At 56.9% G+C, this 12959-nt stretch overlaps 1 protein-coding gene and 1 long non-coding RNA gene across 2 annotated transcripts in view; one reads left to right on the forward strand and one right to left on the reverse strand.

The window, feature by feature from the left end:
• The window catches only part of DOK7 (docking protein 7), a 37122-nt gene extending 32891 nt beyond the window's left edge, over positions 1-4231 (forward strand). Inside the window, exons 9-11 of the mRNA XM_009239758.4 lie at positions 823-837; positions 3036-3179; positions 3488-4231. Of these exons, the coding sequence (XP_009238033.3) occupies positions 823-837; positions 3036-3179; positions 3488-3621 (293 nt within the window). The 3' untranslated portion in view covers positions 3622-4231. The remainder of the gene's footprint in view (positions 1-822; positions 838-3035; positions 3180-3487) is intronic.
• On the reverse strand, positions 4225-11978 carry LOC134761253 (uncharacterized). The gene is made up of 3 exons (XR_010139591.1): positions 11894-11978; positions 6164-6238; positions 4225-4449 (listed from the first exon to the last, which is right to left on the reverse strand). It is a non-coding gene; the product is annotated as an uncharacterized LOC134761253 (long non-coding RNA).
• Positions 11979-12959: the final 981 nt, after the last annotated feature.

Consider the following 12959-nt stretch of genomic DNA (forward strand, 5'->3'; position numbering starts at 1 on the left):
CTGGGAGGGGGCATGGCAGGAAGGCAGTCATGGTTGGGGTCCAGGAGCCCCAGCTCAGGAGAGGACGGCCTGTGTCCTCAGAGAGCGGAGGGGGCCTGTGGAGGCTGGGCTGGTGGTAAGCGACTCGGCCAGGGACAGGGCATTGGTTCCCTGGCAGGTGCAGTTTTGGGGCCAGGTGGGGAGGGAGGGCCAGGCAGGGAGACAGTGGGAAGGTGCCGGTCCCCAGGGTCTCCCTAGAGAAGCCTGGCAGTCACTGGGGACAGAGCCCTGCTGAAGGTTGGGCAGGGCTGAGAGAGGCTGGAGGTGAGGGCGGCTGGCCTGGGGTGGATGGGTGGCATCAGGGCCAGTTCTGTGCCTCAGTTTCCCTGTGAAGTAGGAGCCACTGTGGGCTGAACCTTGGATTCCTCAATCCCTTCTTCCCAGGCAGGTGGCACCTACAGGGGGGCAGGGTTCAGGCAGGCCTGGAGGGGACACCCAGGGATGGAGGCAGGGCAGCAGGCAGGCAGGGGCAGCTTGGGAAAGCCCCCGCTGGTCAGCCTTGGCCCTGGGCTGGACACTGATCCCTGCAGTCCAGGGTGCTGAGGCGGCCACCAGACCAGAGGTGGTGGGGCCAGCCCTGCCCCAAAGGTCCTCCTGGGCAGCCTGCTGTTGCCTCCCTGAGGCCACCCATACCCTTCAGATGTCTTTTACCCAGACAGGGGTGCCCTGGAACACAGGTGTGGGGATCAAGGGGACAGGCCCAGTATCTGCTGGAGGACGTGAATCTTTTCCACAGAGGCCGGGGGCTCAGGAGGGGCGCCTGGGGTCTGTCATGGGACAGAGGTGAGCCAGGCCCGAGTGGCAGTGTGAGGCCGCCAGCCCAGGGCAGGGTCTGGGAGGAGGGCGCAGAAGGGCCAGCTGATTCCCGGTTGCTGCTTCACCGAAAGAGTATCCGAGGTACTGGATGTGATGCTCACAGAAGCCGAAGCAAAATCCAAGTCCCAAAGAGGGGACGGGAGGAGGAGCACTGAGGGCCCTGGAGCCAGTGGCCTTGGGGGAGATGCAGATATGGACACGCCCCTGGCCCAGCGCTGCTTACAGCCCCCGTTCGACTCTGGGTGGTGTTGGGAACTTTTGTCCCCTTTCCCTGCAGTCAGACCTCAGGCTGCTTCCTGCTTCCACCCTCGCCCCTCACCGCCCACCCTTGGAAGAACGGATGCAATCCTAAAACGAGGTACTAGGCTGCGGGGGGGTGTCCGGCCCCACGTGGGCAAGTCCCGGCTCTGTCCCTTGGCTTCGAGGCCCCCTTTCCAGACACCAGGCCCCGGCCCTCCCTCAGCTCTCCCCAGGCCCTCACCACACCTGCCTCTCCCACCACCCCTTCTTGGCCTCAGCCCCTCAGCAGTGCCCCCTCCTCTAGGCAGCTGGCCCTGATGCCCCTGTCCCTGCTGGCCCAGGTGCCTGTCTGGGCACCAGAACTTGGCCACTATATTCTGTGGCTCATCTCGATGAAGGGGTCCTGGCATTCCGAGAGGGGACCAGCCACGTTTGCAGGACCACACATTTGCAGGAGGGGGGGTCTCCCCAGGGCCTCGGGGCCAGGCAGGGTTGGGGCAGAATTGTGTTGGTTGCTTTAGTTCATGGAATCAGGTGAGCGAACCCGCATCAACCTGGGCTCCATCTCGCTCTGTCCCAGCTGCTGCCTGCAGAATCAGCGAGTCAGGTCTCTCTGGCCTCAGTTTCCCCACTGGGAGCAAGCAAGTGAAAGTTCCCCACCCCTAGCCCTGCTGCAGGGAGTGACGGGGACAAGGGTGAGAGGAGCCAGGCAGAGTGGACATCTGCTGCAGGTGCCAGGCAGCGGGTGGCCACAGGAGAACCTAGGTCTACTGCGGATGCATCCCTGGGGCAGGGAGGCCCAGCCTTGAGCCAGGCCCCTCCCCGGACAGGCAGGTGTTTCAGGGAGGCTGACCTGCAGGGCTGTCACCCCCTGGATCCCAGTCCCCACCTGAATTCTGAGGGCTCGGAGTGTGCTGGGGGTGGGGAGGTCACCGTGGGTGGGGCTTGGCTGTGTCTCCCAGTCACTGGCTCAGAGAGTGTGCTGGGGGTAGGGAGGTCACCGCGGGTGGGGCTTGGCTGTGTCTCCCAGCCACTGGCTCAGGGAATGAGGTGGGAGACTTGTCACCTCCCCTGCCTCATGTGGCTGTGCGTTCCCTCACGAGGTCCTGATGACAGGAGTGGGAGGAGGCACTGGAGAACAGGGTCCTTCCTGTAGGACCTCGGTGCCCGTGGTGCGGAGCCCTCAGGCCTGCAGAGGAGGGGCCAGTGTGCATCCAGCCCCCTAAGGTGGGAGCCTGCCTCAAGTCCCACCCAGCCGGGCTTGTGGGGTCCCCTCCTATCCTGCTCCTGCTCTGCCCTTCCCAGCACCAATGGGGTTTGCAGACGGAACCAACAGCTATTAGGAAGGGGATAGGGGGAAGGGAGTAGCTCCTATGAGGGGGGTGAGGGTGTGGGGCACCTGGGTGTCCTGGAGGGGACGCAGAGGGAGCGTGGGCCTGTGCACAGGAGAGGAGGGGGTCCCTGGAGCCTGCAGCAGGTGGGGTGACCCAGGAGGACAGTGAGGGGCAGGTGCTGGAGGCCAGGACAAAGCAGGGCTGTGCTGGCCCGGGAGGGTTAGGGAGAGAAGGTGCTGGGACAGCCAAGGAGGGGTGATTAGTGGGGAGAGAGTCGGGAAGGTGCGGGGCGAGGGGCGCAGGGACAGAAGAGTGGGCCTTGGGGGGCCCATGGGGGGTCGGCAATTCCTGCAGGAGAGGCGGCACAGTGGAGGGGCCAGTGCTTCCTTCTGCTCTGTGGGTACTTGGACCAGGAGTGGACAGTGTGGGGGGGGCCTCAGGATGGGGCAGCGCTGGGCCAAAGATGGATGGTCAGGAAAACGGAGCGGGAACCTACAAGGCGCAGGAGAGGCGGAGCGGGGAGGAGGGGCTGGGCAGGGTGGGCAGCTCTTTACTGCACAATCTTTGGTATCAGTGCCGCTCTTGGTCCCCACCAGGGCTTCACAGCCGCTCCCCCCACAGGATCCCCAGGGCCAGAGACGCCGCGTGGCGAGTCGCCCACTTATGTGAACATCCCCATCAGCCCCTCCTCCAGAAAGCAGCTGCACTACATGGGCCTGGAGCTCCAGGAGGCCAGTGAGGGTGTCCGAGGTGGGTCCCCGCCCTGCGTGGAGGCCCTGACAGTGGGGGGCTGGGACCACAGCCTCAGGGCCCTGAGTCACCCAGCCCCACCCAGCCCCACCCAGCCCCACCCAGCAGCCCTTGGCCAGGGAGCTCTTACTACAGCCTCCCGCCAGGAGGCAAACGTCCCCAACTCCATCCTTGGCCGGGTCACATCCCGAGGGTGTCCCCACTCAAATGCTTCCGAGGGCCTGGCTGGGGGACTGGTGTGGAGGGCAGGGTCACGGGGCGGGGTGGCTTGGGGGCGCAGGCTGCCGTTCACCACAGACTTCTTTCAGGGGCTGGCGCCTCCCTCTACGCCCAGATTGACATCACGGCCACTGAGACGGCGCACAGAGTGGGGGCGCGACACGCACAGGCCCGGGAGGAGCAGCTGTTGGAGCTGGAGCAGAGGAAGGCAGCCCCACAGTGAGGTCACAGCACCAGGAGTGGACCGCAAACCCGGCGTACTGTGCCGCCCCGCGGCCCCTGGCAGGCCGGCCCCTTCTGTTGGCCGTGGCCTGGTCCCCAGGGAGCCCCCAGTCGCAGCAGCAGGCATGGCCAGTCAGAGTTGCTCTGGACCCCAGGCCGACGGAGGCCCTGCTTCCAGGCATCAGGCAGCTCTGGTCGCTGCTGTGGCGTCTCAGGCAGAGGCCGCTGCCCAGGAGTGAGTTTGGGAGCATGGTTTGTGGTGCCTGGGATGCAAACTGCCCTCTCACCCTGGGGCTGACTGCATGGATGACAGCCGTGTCCTGGCAAAATGCTTATCCCTTCACCTGGGTGTTATGGCCCTGCAGAGCCAGGCCCCAGTGCCCACTCCCCAGTGCCCACTCCCACTGTCGGCACCACGCCCGCTCCTGAAACTGGCGGCTCGGACACTCCTGGCGTCCTCTCCCCGCCTCCTGGCCGTCCTGCCTGGACCACCACCACCCTGCACCTGGGGACGGAGCCTGGACTCTCCCAGCCTCCTGGCTGCTCCACTTCTTGGGACCTATTACAGCTAGTCATGTAAAGAGCTTAAACTTGTGACTGTTCTGTTTCTGACAATGCCTATTTATTTTCTCTCTCCTGGTTTCTGCTCCTGGACATGGGTCTAATGTCTTCACCTGGGGGTGCTCGGGGTCGGGGCGAGCAGAGCTGCCTTCCTTGGTGGCACGGGGTTGGGGCTTCCTCCTGCGTCGGTGCGGTGCTGTGGCCTGGGGGATGGTGAGCTGACGGGGCTATGTGCATAGGTGGTGGGCGTCCTGCATGCCCTCAACCCCTGTGGCAGAAGGAAGCACCGGGTGGGCCCCCCGCCTTGCTCCTGGAGATGGGGCTCTCTGCTCTGCATGGCTCCACCTGTATTCATCCCTTTCTTTCATCTTCCTGCCCGTCCTTCCCCCGCCCCTCCCCCAGGAGCCCACCAAGGACCCAGAGAGTCTGTGGCTGGCCTGCCCCAGGGACGGCAGGCAGCTGCCACTGCTGCTCAGCGGGGCCCTCAGTGGGCAGGCTCAGATCACTGGCCCTCCTGGCGCCCCCGCTCCGCATGTGACTGCTGAGGACGCTTGGTGTCAAGGCGGCAGGATGCAGGGTCAACCCGGAGCCAGCTGGGGCCAGGACAGAGACCTCCTGCTTAGACGCAAAGGCCCTGGGGAGCGTTCTGACAGACAGGGCAGGGCTGGGCTCTCAGCCTGGAGGGTCCACGGACAAGACTTTCAGCTGCAAGTTGGAGCAAGGCATGGCCTGCACCCTGGTCCAGGGCTACAGCCGTGTCAGGCCCTTAGGGGGGCAGAGTTGAGATGTCCACCTCCGGGGCTGGCCGCATGCACCAGCTCAGACATGCAACCTGGGTGGCACAGCCCCACCCTTCCCCGTGACGCTGGCCTGCTGGAGCTCAGGCTTCCTGTTCACAAAGTGGGAGAAAGGGTCAGCCCCTCTGCTGCCGATGGGATCGTGGGGCTGTGGGGGCGGGTTTGGAGCCTAGACCCAGTGTGTCTGGGTGTGCCTTGGGCCACATCCCCTTGGCACGATGGAGTGGCCAGGCCATGTCCTGGGGAAATAATAGCCACAGGAAGAGTGTGGATGTGGGGCTGGGGCCGGTCCCACGGCTGTGGGAAGCCAGGAAGCAAGGGTCAGAGTCAGACCTGGCCAGGGTACGACGGGTGGGCGCGGTATGGGGCTCAGGTATACCCAGGCCTCCAGCAGAGTGCCCGGGGAGGCTGTGATGGCCCATGCTGTCTCCGGCACCCATGGGTCCCAACTGTGTGGTGGAGGGGCCGTGGGAAGGGATGATGCTGGCCAAGGCCGGGTAGCTCTGATCTCAGGGCAGCTGCCCTTGGCCCAGGACAGCCACTCGAGGCCAGAGCTGTGACTGGACAAACGCCTGACCTTCCCCTGGAGTTGTGACTGGCAGCCAAAGCCCGACAGGGTCATCTCTGCAAAGCTGTTGAAGATGTGAGGAGGTGGAGCACACGGGCCATCGTGTCTCAGGCACCCTGGACTCCAACCTGTGCCTGCATGGGGCTTCCATACCTGGGCCTGAGCCTGCCCCGGCCTCGGCCCACTGCCCTCGAGCTGCACCACCCATTCGGCTGCCACCCCACGCCCTGTCCTCGTGCTGCCCCTCCTGGTGCTCCTGCCTTTCACCTTCCCTTTTGTCAGAGCAGGAGCCTCTACCCTAGACCACCGCCTATTCAGCAGGCCCAGGCTGGTCCCTCTCGGCACCCGTGCTGCAGGAAGCCTGGAGTGTCCGGGACCAGGCGGGGCCCGTGCAGACCCGATGGCACCGCACACTCACGCCCCACACACGGATGGGACCTGGGCTCAGCCCAGCTACCAGCAGCTCACATGTGGGGTGTGGGGACCTCGCTGTCCCCATGTCCCAAGCAGCCAACGCTGGCATGCTGGGTGAGCATGTGTGACTCTGGGAATACCAGTGCCAGGCAGGCCACGTTATCCCGAACCAACTTAAATGCCTATCAACACGAAGCTCGTACAACACCGTGGCCCGTCTCTCCCTGTGACGTGCAGCCTCAGCCTCCTGGGTTCAAGCGATCCTTCCCCGCAGTTTCCTAAAGTGTTGCGATTACATGCGTAAGCCACCACGCCCGGCCAAAGTAAGTACACTTAGAAACTTAAAAACACACATGGCTCAAAGAAGACATCATACTTGAAATGAGAAAATATTTTGAACTGAATGGCAGTGAAAATACTATACATCAAAACTTAGGGAAATGTGGTTAGTGTGGTATGTTGAGGGAAACTTATAACCTCACACGCTTGTTTCATAAAACAGCAGCAGACAACAGAGATTTCCAATTCCAGCAATGACAGACTAGGGTACCCGGACGAACCATCACACTGAAAACAGACGTGCTGCAGTAAATACTGACTTTCTCCTTAAGAGCTGTGGGAATCTGACAAGCCAGGAAGGTACAAACGAGGGAGAAGTGAGGGACACAGGGGCCCAGGAAGCTCGTGAGCGCCAAGCACCCAGTGCTGCTGCCCCAGGGCATGGCCAGTCCAGCAGGGTGGGGCGGACACCAGGCTCCAGCCCAGCCTCAGGTGCTCCCTTCAGACTCTCACCTATCTGCAGCAAGCTGAAGCCCCCAAATCTAGGCCCTCAGGGTGAATCGGTACTAACCCCCTCGCCCTATCCTGATTGTGAGCGGGGCAAGTGCTCACCTGGCAAGGTCTGGCCTGCAGCCCTTCAGGGGTCAGCATAACTCGTGTGGGTCAGAAAGCCTCAGCCCCAAACCTGGTCTCAGAGGCTAAGAACCCTCTCCAGGAGGATGATCCATATAACAGCTCTCAAATAGGCCCCCAAATAATTCTTCACAAACAAACACTTAACAGTTCAGGCTGGGCACGGAAGCTCACGCCTGTAATCCCAGCACTTTGGGCAGCCGAGGTGGGCAGATGACTTGAGGTCAGGAATTTGAGACCAGCCTGGCCAACATGGTGAAATCCTGTCTCTACTAAAAATAGAAAAATTAGGCCAGGCACGGTGGCTCATGCCTACAATCCCAGCACTTTGGGAGGCCGAGGTGGGTGGATTGCCTGAGGTTAGGAGTTCGAGACCAGCCTGGCCAACATGGTGAAACTCTTGTCTCTACTAAAAATACAAAAATTAGCCCACTGTGGTGGTGGGGGGCCTGTAACCCCAGCTACTTGGGAGGCTGAGGCAGGAGAATTGCTTGAACCCAGGAGGTGGAGGTTGCAGTGAGCCAAGATTGCGCCATTGCACTGCAGCCTGGACAACAGAGTGAGATTCCATCTCAAACACACACACACAGCCTGGGCAACAGAGTGAGATTCCGACACACACACACACACACACACACACACACACACAGAGTGAGATTCCATCTCAAACACAGCCTGGGCAACAGAGTGAGATTCTGACACACACACTCACACACACACACACACGCCGGGTATGGTGGCGGGTGCCCATAATCCCAGCCGGGTATGGTGGCGGGTGCCCATAATCCCAGCTACTTGGGAGGCTGAGGCAGGGGAATCGCTTGAACCTGGGAGGCAGAGGTCGCAGTGAGCTGAGATCGTGCCAATGCACTCCAGCTTGGGCGACAGAGCAAGACTCCCTCTCAAGAAAAAAAATAACAAAGAACAGAACACAACATGACCTCACAAGTGAAGCAGAGGGAAAGACAGGAACACACCATTGGAGACTTTAGGGATGGCTAGTGATACCAGAGGCTAAAATAATCACACACCCTACCATGCATGCAGCCACGGTGGCCCGGGCCCTGCCACGCATGCAGCCACGGTGGGCCGGCTAAGCTGCAGGTTGTGCCTGAGCTCATGGACACGAGGAAGAAGGGCGACCGCGTCCCAGACAGCCTGGCTTGAGGCTGCTCTTCAGCCCCAGCCCCTGGGGTCCCATGGCGGCTGCGGTGGCAGTGGTGGGGGAGCAGGCATGGCACCCGGAGCACTGAAGCCCAATGCAGGGTGACCCCTTCCCCCCAGCTCCAAATCCAGCATCCCTCCCCGGTGCCTAGCCCTTGCCAGGCTGCTGGCCCCATTGTTGGGAAGGAGTAGTTTGACCCCTCACCACTGAGAGGAGTGAGGTGTACTTCCTCGTCAAGCACAACTCCGAGCGGCACTTCTTCCACACCGTGCAGCTGCCTGTGCCTGGCAGGGGCCTCCTGTGGCCGGAAGGTCCCCTGCCTCCCCAACCGCACCTGGCATAACACCATGGCTGAGGTGTGCTCCCAGCTGCACCACCAGCCCACACGCCTCCTCAGCACCACTATCACCCCAAGACCATCTATACCGCCACCCTGGATTACAACTCTGCAAGATGCTGGGGCGGTTTCTGTTAGGGTGGAGCTGGAAGCCACCGAGTTCCTGGGTAGAGACGACCTTTCGGATGGATGCTGACTCAGCAGGCTGGGCTGAGCTGGGACCAGCTCTTCCACTGCCCTGCTCCGAGCCTGCTCTGGTCAAGGTGGGCGATGCTGCCCTTCATGTACTTCCAGCCCCGGAGGAGCTGAACCTAGAGATACCTGGAAACCCAGCTTAGGGAAGAAAAAAAAAATCACTGCATCTCATAATTATTGAGATATTTTTTAATTTTCAAGCTGTTTTTTTTTTTTGGGGAGAGTCTTGCTCTGTCATCCATGCTGGAGAGCAGTGGCATGATTTTGGCTCACTGCAAACTCTGTCTCCCAGCTTCAAGTGATTCTCGTGCCTTAGCCTCCCAAGTAGCTGGGATTATAGGCAGATGCTGCCACCACTCCTGGTTAATTTTTGTATTTTTAGTAGAGATGAGATTTTGTGATGTTGGCCAGGCTGGTCTCAAACTCCTGGCCTCAAGTGACCTGCCCGCCTCAGTCTCCCAAAGTGCTGGGATTCCAGGCGGGAGCCACCCACACTTGGCTCAAGCTGGGTTTTTTTTTTTTTTGAGGCGAAGTCTTGCTCTTGCCCCCCAGGCTGGAGTGCAATGGCGCGGTCTTGGCTCACTGCAACGTCTGCCTCCCAGGTTCAGGCGATTTTCCTGCCTCAGCCTCCCAAGTAGCTGGGATTACAGGTGCCTGCCACCATGCCTGGCTAATTTTTTATTTTTAGTAGAGATGGAGTTTTACCATGTTGGCCAGGCTGGTCTCAAACTCCTGACCTCACATGATCCGCCCACCTCCACCTCCCAAAGTGCTGGGATTACAGGCATGAGCCACTGCGCCCGGCCGGCTAGAGCTGTTTTTAAGAGGATATATCCTGGTTTGCTGCTGTTTAGTTTCCCCAAAGTCTCAATTTGATGAGAAAATAGAAAGACCATTAGAATGGAAAAATAAAAAATAAATATTAGATTTCATGCAACCAGAAAGCTTTGCTTTCCAAAAGATAACCATTAAGAAAGTAAAATAGCAAGTCAGAGGATCAGAAATTATTCACAACACATATCTGAGAAAGGACTCACACCTAGACCTAGAAAGAACTCTAAGACCAGGCTGGGTGTGGCGGCTCTCGCCACCTGTAATCCTGGCACTCTGCGAGGTGGAGGCAGGTGAATCACTTGAGACCAGGAGTTCGAGACCAACCTGGGCAACACAGCGAGACCCAGTCTCTACAAAAAAAAACCTTTTTTTTTAATTAGCAGAGCATAGTGATACATGCCTATAGTCCCTGCTACTCAGGAGACCGAGGTGGGAGGCTCGCTTGAGCCCAGGAGTTTGAGGTTGCAGTGAGCTATGATCGCACCACTGCACTCCAGCCTGTGCGGGAAAGATCCTGACTCAAAAAAAAAGACAAGACTTCCAAGACCCAGTTTTTTAAATAGGCAAAAGAATTAAGTAGGCCCTTCCCAAACACGCCACCCAAATGGCCAAGAGCAGACAAAAAGGTGTTGCGCCTCTGGCACCAAGGAAGTGCAAGTTACTACACAACGAAAACAAAAAAATCAAACGGATTTAATTGTCTTTTTGTTACTGATTTCCTCCTCAATTGCACTCTGGCCAAATAATGTGATTTGTATTATTTACCTACATATCATATATTTATACATTATCATCTGCGAGTTATTGACATTTGCTTTGGGTCCTAGTACCTGGTCCATTTTTAAAAGATTCCATGTGTGCTTAAGAATGTTTTCTCTAATGGGCATAAGTAGACCAAGTTTTTAACTGTACTATCCCATTCTTTCATATTCTTCATCAACGATCTAAGCCTCTATCATAAGAACCTAAAACAAGGGCAGCAAATTGAACACAAAATAGGTAGAAGAAAGGAAATTTATAAGAAAAGAGCAAAAGTCAACGAAAAAGAAAACAATAGAAAAAAATCAATGAACCCAAAAGTACGTTTCTTTGGGGAAAATATCTGTAAAAGTGATAAACTCTTAGCTAATGTGATCAGGGGGAAAAGAGAACACAAATGGCCCAGAGCAGGAATGAAAATGGACATCACTGCAGAGGATACTGTGAACGATTTATGTAAATTGTTTTGATAACTTAGATGAAATTCTGCGGCAAACCTATCTTTAAAAAAATGACAAAGGAAGAAACAGAAAATCCAAAAGCCTCATGTCTTTTTTTTTTTTTTTTTTTTTGAGACAGAGCCTTGCTCTGTTGCCCAGGCTGGAGTGCAGTGGCGTGATCTCAGCTCACTGCAACCTCCACCTCCCGAGTTCAAGTGATTCTCCTGCCTCAGCCTCCAGGGTAGCTGGGATAACAGGCACACACCACCACATCCAGCTAGTTTTTATATTTTTAATGGAGACGGGGTTTCACCATGTTGACCAGGTTGGTCTCAAACTCCTGACCTCAAGTGATCCATCCACCTCGGCCTCCCAAAGTGCTGGGATTACAAGCATGAGTCACCATGCCCGGCCTCATGTCTATTTTAAAAATCAAGTTCTTAATGAAAAACCTAAGCAAAAAGAAAATGGCAGGCATAGATGGCTTCACCCGTCAAATCTCTATGAAACAAAAAATGCCAATCCTATACAAAGTATGGCAGAACTTGTTTCAGGAGGCCAACTTAATGCAATATCAAACCATGATAGACACATCACATGACAAGACAATAAACATCAGAGCCCAGTGTCCCTCATGAGCATTCCTACACAGGAAGTCCTTAGCCCGGTATGAGCAAATCTCATCTGGCCATGCAGAGAAAAGGCCAATGCACCATGGCCACAGAGACTTACCTGGAAATGCCAGGTCATCTTGGCATATGCAAGTCAGCGTAATTCACTACAGTAATGCGGTAAGGAAGCGACCTCATGAGCATCTCACTAGGTGCAGGAAAGGCAGCTGACTACATTCAACACGGATTCAGGAAAAGCCCTCAGCAAATGAGGAAGCTCTTCCGCCTGTAAGTGCACCAGTGCAAACCCAACACTGAGCCGGGAGAGACCGAGCCCATGTTCACCGAGACTGGGAGTAAGATAAGCAAGCGCCGGCTCACCTCGCCAGTGCAGTGAGAAGCCGAGGCACAGACTGACGAGGGGAAGCAAAGCCACGGTCAGACAGAGGTCACGCGTGCGCACACGGAAACCCCGCGAGTCCACAGAAACACCACCATGGCCAAGGCGGGAGTTTAGGGCACGGATTAAAGCACCACGCACAGGTGACAAATGAAATAAAAATACACAGTCCTCAAGAGCGTATCGAACACCTAGGACTAGATCTAAAGGAAAACATGCCAGACACACGCACAGAAAACTCTAGTCCATTGTTGGGAGAAGTTGAAGATGAACTCAATACCTGGAGTCACACACGGCAGTCAACGCGTGGACACTGGAGACTGTTGAGACGCCGACTGGAGTCACACACGGCAGTCAATGCGTGGACACTGGAGACTGTTGAGACGCCGACTGGAGTCACACACGGCAGTCAACGCGTGGACACTGGAGACTGTTGAGATGCCGATTCTTCCCAACGTGTATTCAAGACATTCGGAAAAAGGTATTCAAAAATGCGTTCAAGGGAATTGCTCCTGAAATTCCAGAAGGCTTGCTTTTTTGGTAGAAATTGAGACGCTGATTGTAAAATGTATATGGAAACACCAAGGACATAAACAGCCAGAAGAATCTTTAAAAAGAAGAGTTGGAAAATGCACATTACCTTGACTCAGGGTTTATTATAAACCCAACTGTAGCCAACTCCATGTGTGTGGCAGCCGGGCACCATGGCTCACACCTACAACCTGTAATCCCAGTAGTTTGGGAGACTGAGACGGGAGGATCACTCGAGCCCAGATCAAGACCTGCCTGGGAAACATAGTGAAACCCGTCTCTACAAAAAAAAAAAAAAAAATCAACCGGGTGTGGTGACACGCGCCTGTGGTCCCAGCAACTACTCAGGAGACTGAGGCGAGAGGATTGCTGGAGTATGGGAGGTCGAGGGTGCAGTGAGCTGAGATCACGCTACCGCACTCCAGCCTGAGCGACAGAGCAAGACCTTGTCTAAAGTGTGGCAATGGCAAGAGCGTAAGGACAAACAGAAAGAGACCCACACAGGTAGGTCAGCTGATTTCTGACAAAGGCGCCAAATTAAGAGAAAAAAGCCTATGCAGCAAATAATGTTGAAAGGTAAGGGAGAAATGGATCCTGACTGCAACCCACACTGGAAACGTAAACACTCCTGAGTAGGGACTGGATACACACGCGGCACACACCCACACAACAGGCCGCCACGCAGCAATCAGGAGTCTGCCGCTGATCCACGCAAAAGCCTGGGTGAATCTCAGATGCTGAGAGAACGTAAGCAGATACACGCAGATGTACACACAGACGCACGCAAAGACACAGACTGCCCAGCGCCATGCACG

The sequence above is a fragment of the Pongo abelii genome, chromosome 3 (genome assembly GCF_028885655.2).
Source record: "Pongo abelii isolate AG06213 chromosome 3, NHGRI_mPonAbe1-v2.0_pri, whole genome shotgun sequence".
NCBI lineage: Eukaryota > Metazoa > Chordata > Mammalia > Primates > Hominidae > Pongo > Pongo abelii.